This window comes from Pipra filicauda, unplaced genomic scaffold (genome assembly GCF_003945595.2).
Source record: "Pipra filicauda isolate LSUMZ 115617 unplaced genomic scaffold, ASM394559v2 scaffold1489_size35711_pilon, whole genome shotgun sequence".
Classification (NCBI taxonomy): Eukaryota; Metazoa; Chordata; class Aves; order Passeriformes; family Pipridae; genus Pipra; species Pipra filicauda.
The window spans coordinates 2,260-10,937 of record NW_024103972.1 but is presented as its reverse complement, the minus strand read 5'-3'; the positions used below and the strand labels follow the sequence as shown (position 1 = coordinate 10,937).

The following is an 8,678-nucleotide window of genomic DNA, read 5'->3' as shown; positions in this document are numbered from 1 at the left end:
CTCTCCTCACCCTGTCCCCATCCCTGTCCCTGCTCCCTCTCCTCACCCTGTCCCCATCCCTGTCCCTGTCCCTGCTCCCTCTCCTCACCCTGTCCCCATCCGTGTCCCTGCTCCCTCTCCTCACCCCGTCCATCCCAGTCCCTGGGTAGGATCCCGGGGGCCCCCGGCCGTGACGCGCCGCTCTGTCCCCGCAGGGGAGGTGGTGGTCAGCGTGGAGCCCGAGGTTCCCATCAGGAAGATGGAGACGGTGGTGAAGCTGGAAGCTGTGAGTGTCCCACCCCCCACGGAATTCCCGCTCTCCGAGGGATCCCACACTGTGTGGACTGGGCAGCCAAGGTGTCCCAAAGGGATCGGGGTCTGTCACACACTGGAAGTGCCAGGGCCCGTTTTCTGGCCGGAACAGGAGTTTCAGCTCCTTCTCACACCCTTCTGCTCCATGAAAACAGAGATTCCGGGAGCTGCTCCCAGGGCTGGAGCCCCTCTGCTCTGGAGCCAGGCTGGGAGAGCTGGGGAAGGGAAGGATCCAGGGAGACCTTGGAGCCCCTTCCAGAGCCTAAAGGGGCTCCAGGAGAGCTGGAGAGGGCCTGGGGACAAGGGATGGAGGGACAGGACACAGGGAATGGATCCCAGTGCCAGAGGGCAGGGAGAGATGGGAGATTGGGAAGGGATTCCTGGCTGGGAGGGTGGGGAGGGGCTGGGCTGGAATTCCCAGAGAAGCTGTGGCTGCCCCTGGATCCCTGGCAGTGTCCAAGGCCGGGTTGGAGCTACCTGGGATAGTGGGAGGTGTCGGGGTTGGAACAGGATGATCCTTAAGGTCCCTTCCCACCCAACCCATCCCAGGATCCCCAAAAAGCAAGGATGGACCTTTTCCCAACGCTTTGGGGTTTCCCTCCCCTGCATTCCCATGGTTCCCATGGAGAAGGGAAGAGCCTGGCAGGGTTTCTCTTGGAGCAATCCCATATCCAAGCATGGGAAAACCGGGATGCAGGTGCCTGGTTTTCCTGGGGTTAGATGGGAGATTGGGAAGGGATTCCTGGCTGGGAGGGTGGGGAGGGGCTGGGCTGGAATTCCCAGAGAAGCTGTGGCTGCCCCTGGGTCCCTGAGAGTGTCCAAGGCTGGGAGAGCGGGAGGTGTCCCTGCCCATGGCAGGGGGGTTGGAATTAAATGACATTTAAGGTCCCTTCCCACCCAAACCGATCCGGGATTCCACGCCCTGTGCCCAGCTGAGGGTTTGTTTCTGACCTGTTCTCCCTCTCCCTGCTCCCTCCCGCCCCGGACGGCAGAATTCCGACGCGGTGGTGAAGGTGGACGTGGTAAGTGATGGACCTTCCCTGCGTCCCCTCTCCCAACCCTCTGCTCCCCATCCAGCCCTTCTGCTCCGCTTCCAACGGCCCATCCACTGCACCCCCGGGACGGGCAGGGCCCGAGGCAGGGACACAGCGGTGTTGTCTCGTGGCTGTGGCAGTGGCCTGGCTCCTGCCGAGCTGGGGAGCTCCTCCAGAAAAAAAAACTATGAAAAAACCCAGAATAGCAGAACTATATTAAAATATATATATATATTTGCATATATCACAGTTATATACAGTTAAAATACTAGGTACATATAAAAAAAAGAACCCCAAATAACCCCCCCGAAAAGGGGAAAGGGAAAAGGGAAAACGGACAAAAACACAAAAAAACCCCAAACCCCGAAGCGGGTACACACAATCAATAAAAACTAGCAAAAGAGAATCTTACTACTCTCCTTGAGAGAGCAGAATCGCGCCAAAGGACCGCCAGCACCCTCCGCCTCTCGAGGCCTGCAAGGCCTCACTAGGCCTCACTGGGCCTTGCTAGGCCTCATTAGGCCTCGCTAGGCCTCACTAGACCTCACTAGGCCTCGCTAGGCCTCGCTAGACCTCACTAGGCCTCGCTAGGCCTCACTGAGCCTCACTAGGCCTCGCTAGGCCTCACTGAGCCTCACTAGGGCTTGCTAGGCCTCACTAGGCCTCGCTCCCCCACACGAGCAGGACCGACAGCAGAGAACCTGTGCCTTCAGATCCACTGGAAGAGAAGAGGGCAGAGGCTTCTCTCTCCTTCTTATCTATACCCTGGCTTACGTAAAAATCGTAGGGAATACTGGGGACATGGCCACTTCCTTGGTTACCAGCTGGTCACCAAGGAAGGCCTAGACTAAAACTGTCACAGGAATGCGTGGATGGAAGGGATGACGGGAATCTAGGGGGGGGATGGTCTCAGGGTTTCCACATCCCTGGGAGTGTCCCAGGCCAGGCTGGACGGGGCTTGGAGCAACCCGGGAGAGTGGCAGGTGTCCCTGGTGGGATGAGACGAGCTTTAACACCCCTCCCAGCCCCCAGCATTCCATGATTCCGTGGCTCCGAGGCTGCTGGAGCCCGGATCATCTCTGTGCCTCGGTGTCTGTACGAGGGGGGAGGTAACGAGGCCCCCCCAGCCCAGGCGGTTGTGCTTTCTCTGGAACTTCACCCACCACCCCGGCACCTCAGGAGACATTTCCCTCCTCCCTGCCACCCCTCCCCTTCTGTCTTGGCTTCCCTCGGGCCTTCAGAGCGAGGAGGAGAAGGAGAAGAAGAAGAAGAAGAAGAAAGGAGGAGGAGGAGGAGGGGAGGAGGCGGAGGAGGAGGAGCCCGACGAGAGCATGTTGGACTGGTGGTCCAAGTATTTTGCTTCCATCGAGACCATGAAGGAGGTGGGTTGGGGCAGGGCAGGGGTGGAAGGGGGGGCAGGAAAACGTTATTCCCTGGCTGGGAGCTCCCACCCGTTTCCAGCTCCTCCCAAAGCCTGGTGGATGCGCCGCATCCCTCGCCAGCCCTGCCTGTCCCAGAGTCATTCAGGCCGGAAAAGCCCTCCCAGATCGAGTCCAGCTGCCCCGAGTGCCACACCCACAGGGCTTTTGAGCCTCTCCAGGGGTGGGGACTCCACCCCTGCCCCTTGGGCAGCTTTTCCATGACGAAATGGTTCCAGATATCCGACGGTTTCGTTCCTCCCCCAGCAACTCCGGCAGCAGGAAGCGGCCGTGGCAGAAGCGGAGGAGAAGGAAGAGCTGGAGCTTGGAGAGGGTGAGCAGGGCATGAAGGAGGGCACGGGGGGACCAGGATTCCTCTCGGGGCTTGGACATCCCTGTGGAACCTCTGTGGCCACTCCAGGGGCTCGCAGGATGTCGTGTTTCCCCAGGAGGGGTCGGGTTTTGGGCGTGCTTTCACCTGCAGGGAGGGAAAACAGACACTTCCACGGCAGGTTCTCTCACCTAATCCATCCCAACCGCGTCAGGATAAGAGGGATGGTGCCCTGGAGGCGTTTTTCCCTGAGGGAATTCGGGGCTCTGGGGCTCAGTCGGGCCGTTGCGTGTCTCTGAAGTCGGGCGACATTAATTTTGCACCAAAGATTCTGCGGGCCCAGAATCCTGGGGAGCTGGACAGCTTGGCCAAGGGTGGTGGCTTTGTCTCCTTTCCAACCCCACCAGCGGGGCTTGGAAAGGTTTCCCTGGGGACTTCCAGGCATCCCCTCCATAGATCCCACGTCCCCGTGGCAGCGGGTTGTTGTCGCGTCCTTCAGCTGAGGCAAACCCTGAGCCGGGTTGCTTTTGGAAGGCTGATTTTCACATCCCAGCCTCACCTGGCACCCAGCGTGGACGCCAGGGCGGCGAAGGGCTGTGCCAGTGAATTATTATAATCTGCTTTCTCTAAATGGTACTTTCTCAGGCTAAAGCCGTGGGCATCTTCCGCCCACATTCCCGCCCGGAGATCCCACCAGGATATTCTGGGCCAACCCAGCTCAGGTCAAACTGCAGCTAAACCTCGGTTAATAAATCACGGGGGGACCACGTCCCAAATTTACTGGTGCAGTCCCAGACTGGCAGTGCCGTGTCACCCCCTTTGCTGGGGGCGTTATTTTATCTCAGCTGTTCGTGGAATCATGGAATGGTTTGGGTTGGAAGGGACCTTCAGGATCACCTCATTCCAACCCCCTGCCATGGGCAGGGACACCTTCCCCTCGCCCAGGTTGCTCAGACCCCCCCATCCAGCCCGGCCTTGACCGACCAGGACACAGTTTTTTATCTTTATTTTATCTTCTCTGAGCCCTTCAAACTTTCCCGGTTAGAAGTGGAAATCTGAGGTGGGGACAGGAGGAATCTCCCTTCATCTGCTCATTTTCAGGCTTCCAAAGACAACTTGTGCTCTCTCAGGAGCTCTGCTCATCCAGAGATGAGGTCGGGTCTTGCCGAGCTCGGAGACAACTCTGGGCAGGTTCTTCCCGGGTTTGCTCTCCCAGCTGGGGGATGTCTCGTGTCCCCCGTGGTTTTCTTTCTCTCTCTTGAGAAGGATCCATTTCCCTCGGCTCTCCTGTTCTTTCTTCCCTCTTCTTCTTCTCCCTCCTTCCCTCTTCCACGTGAGGTCGTTGCCATCTCTCTGTCCCCCCCTGGTGTCGCCCAGCCCCCGTGGAAGCTGGCAGAGGATGGACAGGGATTGTTGGGGGGTAGGAGAAGCTTCCTTTGAACCCCCCTTTCCCAGAAACCTGTTCCTGGCTGTCTGTCACTGGTGGTTGCTCTGAGAGAGACTTTCATGACCCGAGGCTGCAGCTGGTCATGGGCTCAACCCCCCTCCTTGTGCTGAGCATCAGGCACCGTCCCCTCGGCCATTCCCAGGCCGGGGTTTTATTCCCAAGGCTTCATCCAGCAGGAATAAAGGAAGACAAGGAGGTGCTGTGGGCAGAGTTAGGTCTCCTCGCCCCTCTGTCCGTGCTTTGTAGCCCCCCAAGGGATCGCTGCTGCTGGAATTTCCCCGCCCAGGGATCTCCAGAGCCCGGGACAGGCAGGCCAGGCCGGGCTGGGAGGTGCAGGCAGCGGCACCCACCAGCTTTCCCGCTCCTCCTGTTCATCCCCTCCCTGTCTCCCCCACCCTCCTCACCCTCGTCCCCGTCTCCCGGCGCTCCCCTGGGGCTCACACGCCAACCCCGGGGGCTCTTCTCCCACCAAAGGCTCCAAGGCCCAGGCCAGGCACAAGGACAAGGCCAAGGCGCCCAAGGAGGACAAGAAGAAGAAGCAGCAGCAGGCGGCCCCCGAGCTCCCGGAGAAGAAGAACAAGCAGAAGGTTGACGAGCTGAAGGTGCGTGTGGCGGGGGGGAGGAGGGGGCAGGGAAGCCTCTGCTGCTTCCCAAGGAAGTGCCTGATCCTAGGGGAGGTGTGCCTTGGGTCGTCCCACCCGGGGATGTATCCTGGGACGAGGATTGCCAGCTGCTCTGCAGGGTTTGGGGCAGTCGGAGGTCACAGGTTTGATAGAAGAAGGTGTTCCCGGGAAGGCTCATCCCTGGGGGCAGCTTGGATGTGCCCCGGCTGGAGGGGGGAGTTTTCCAGCCTGGATTCGGGGCAGGGGTGGGCTCTGGTTCAGTGATCCCGAGGATTTATTTAGGATTCATGTAGCCTGTGAGAACTGGGCAGTAGGATCACAGAATCCCAGGATCACTGAGGTGGGAAAAGCCCTCCCAGCCCGTGGATCCCCCCTGTGCCCGATGCCCACCTTGTCCCTGAGTGCCACGGCCAGGCCTTCCTGGGACACCTCCAGGGCTGGGCACTCCAAACCTCCCTGGGCAGCCCCTGCCAGGGCCTGACCACCCTTTCCAGCAGGAAATTCCTCCTCCTGTCCCACCTGAGCCTCCCCTGGCCCAGCCGGAGGCCGTTCCCTCTCCTCCTGTCCCCTGTCACCGCATCTTTTCCTCACCATTTCTGTGCGGTTTCTTTTTTTTTTTTTTTTTTTACCCCAATTTCCCCCTCTTCTTAACTCCCTCCCCCGCCCCAAGGTCTTCAACAGAGAGCTGGAGTCGGAGTTCGACAACTTCGAGGACTGGCTGCACACCTTCAACCTGCTCCGGGGCAAGATCGGGGACAACGACGACACGGCCACGGAGGAGGAGCGGATCGTGGGCAGGTTCAAGGCGAGTGCCGGGCCCGGGAGTGTCCAGGGGCGGGGGTGCTGGCCGGGACCCCCGTGCTGGGGGTGGCTCTGTGCCCCCCAGTCATGGCAGGCCGGGCTCTCCCTCGCTCCAGGGCTCCCTGTGCGTCTACAAGGTGCCGCTGCCCGAGGACGTGAGCAGGGAGGCGGGACACGACCCCACCCTCGGGATGTTCCAGGGCATCCCCAGCAACGACCCCGTCAACGTCCTGGTCCGGGTCTACATCGTCAGGGTGAGGGGGGCTGTGGGCTGGGACGGGGGGGGGGTGATCCCAGGAATCCTTCCATGTGCTGGGACAGGGGGGGTGTGATCCCAGGAATCCTTCCATGTGCTGGGACAGGGGGGGTGTGATCCCTGGAATCCTTCCATGTGCTGGGACAGGCTGTGATCCCAGGAATCCTTCCATGGGCTGGGACAATCTGTGATCCCAGGGATCCTTCCATGTGCTGGGACAGGCTGTGATCCCAGGAATCCTTCCATGGGCTGGGACAATCTGTGATCCCAGGGTCCCTTCCATGTGCTGGGACAGGGGGGTGTGATCCCAGGAATCCTTCCATGTGCTGGGACAATCTGTGATCCCAGGAATCCTTCCATGTGCTGGAACAGGGGGGTGTGATCCCAGGAATCCTTCCATGGGCTGGGACAGGGGGGGTGTGATCCCAGGAATCCTTCCATGGGCTGGGACAGGGGGTGTGATCCCAGGAATCCTTCCATGTGCTGGGACAATCTGTGATCCCAGGAATCCTTCCATGTGCTGGGACAGGGGGGTGTGATCCCAGGGTCTCTTCCATGTGCTGGGACAGGGGGGTGTGATCCCAGGGTCTCTTCCATGTGCTGGGACAGGGGGTGTGATCCCAGGAATCCTTCCATGTGCTGGGACAATCTGTGATCCCAGGAATCCTTCCATGGGCTGGGACAATCTGTGATCCCAGGAATCCTTCCATGTGCTGGGACAGGGGGGGTGTGATCCCAGGGTCCCTTTCATGTGCACTAACACCAGGCAGAAATAGCCCCAGTTTTACCCAAAACACCCCATTTAGGGGGACTGGAGTGGCCAGACAGGGACAGGCACTAACAGCCCCAGTTTTACCCAAACCACCCCATTTAGGGGGCTGTTGTGGCCAGGCAGGGAGAGGCACTAACAGCCCCAGTTTTACCCAAAACACCCCCTTTAGGGGACTGGAGTGGCCAGACAGGGACAGGAACAGCCCCAGTTTTACCCAAAACACCCCATTTAGGGGGACTGGAGTGGCCAGACAGGAACAGCCCCACTTTTACCTAAAACACCCATTTAGGGGACTGGAGTGGCCAGGCAGGGACAGGCATTAACATCAGGCAGGAATAGCCCCAGTTTTATCCAAAACACTCCATTTGCGGGGACTGGAGTGGCCAGGCAGGAACAGGCACTAACATCAGGCAGGAACAGCCCCAATTTTACCCAAAATACCCCCTTTAGGGGTACTGGAGTGGCCAGGCAGGGACAGCCTCAGTTTTACCCAAAACACCCCATTTAGGGGGACTGGAGTGGCCAGACAGGGACAGGAACAGCCCCAGTTTTACCTAAAACACCCCATTTAGGGGCTGTTGTGGCCAGACAGGGACAGGCACTAACACCAGGCAGGAACAGCCCCACTTTTACCCAAAACACCCCATTTAGGGGGCTGTTGTGGCCAGGCAGGGACAGGTATTAACACCAGGCAGGAACAGCCCCAATTTTACCCAAAATACCCCCTTTAGGGGGACTGCCGTGGCCAGGCAGGGACAGCCTCAGTTTTACCCAAAACACCCCATTTAGGGGCTGTTGTGACCAGACAGGGACAGGCATTAACACCAGACAGGAACAGCCCCACTTTTACCCAAAACACCCCATTTAGGGGGACTGGAGTGGCCAGACAGGGACAGGTATTAACACCAGGCAGGAACAGCCCCAGTTTTACCCAAAACACCCCATTTAGGGGGACTGTTGTGGCCAGACAGGGACAGGAACAGCCCCACTTTTACCCAAAACACCCCATTTAGGGGGACTGGAGTGGCCAGACAGGAACAGCCCCACTTTTACCCAAAACACCCCATTTAGGGGGACTGGAGTGGCCAGGCAGGGCCAGGCACTAACACCAGACAGGAACAGCCCCACTTTTACCCCAAACACCCCATTTAGGGGGCTGTTGTGGCCAGGCAGGGACAGGCACTAACACCAGGCAGGAACAGCCCCACTTTTACCCAAACCACCCCATTTAGGGGGACTGCCGTGGCCAGGCAGGGCCAGGCATTCCCGGGGGTGGAGAAGGGGCCCGTCCCTGCCTCCTTCCCTGCCGGGGCTGGATCCATCCCTGAGGGGTCTCCCGTGCCCTCCCCAGGCCACGGACCTTCACCCCGCCGACATCAACGGCAAGGCCGACCCCTACATCGCCATCCGCCTGGGCAAGACGGACATCAGGGACAAGGAGAACTACATCTCCAAGCAGCTCAACCCCGTCTTTGGGAAGTGAGTTTGGCCCTGCCCTGCCCCCTTTTCCCAGGGAATTGGTGAGCCGAGCCTGAGCCCAGCTCTGAGCCGCTGCGGGGGTGTCACGGAGTTGCTCCAGCCCTGGGAGCTGCACCCAGGATGTCCCACGGCTGCTGCCTGGGCTGGAAAAGCGGGATTCATCCCACGGAACCTCCCTGGGAAGCGGGGGGGGCGTCCTCCTTGCGGGGTGTCCTCCTTTGCCAGC

At 59.7% G+C, this 8,678-nt stretch overlaps 1 protein-coding gene across 1 annotated transcript in view; it reads left to right on the top strand.

Annotated features, from left to right (window-relative positions):
* Positions 1–8,472, top strand: part of LOC113991140 (otoferlin-like) — a 31,823-nt gene extending 23,351 nt beyond the window's left edge. Inside the window, exons 4-11 of the mRNA XM_039378810.1 lie at positions 150–265; positions 1,284–1,313; positions 2,567–2,707; positions 3,011–3,077; positions 4,996–5,123; positions 5,815–5,949; positions 6,062–6,199; positions 8,325–8,472. Of these exons, the coding sequence (XP_039234744.1) occupies positions 150–265; positions 1,284–1,313; positions 2,567–2,707; positions 3,011–3,077; positions 4,996–5,123; positions 5,815–5,949; positions 6,062–6,199; positions 8,325–8,456 (887 nt within the window). The 3' untranslated portion in view covers positions 8,457–8,472. The remainder of the gene's footprint in view (positions 1–149; positions 266–1,283; positions 1,314–2,566; positions 2,708–3,010; positions 3,078–4,995; positions 5,124–5,814; positions 5,950–6,061; positions 6,200–8,324) is intronic.
* Positions 8,473–8,678: the final 206 nt, after the last annotated feature.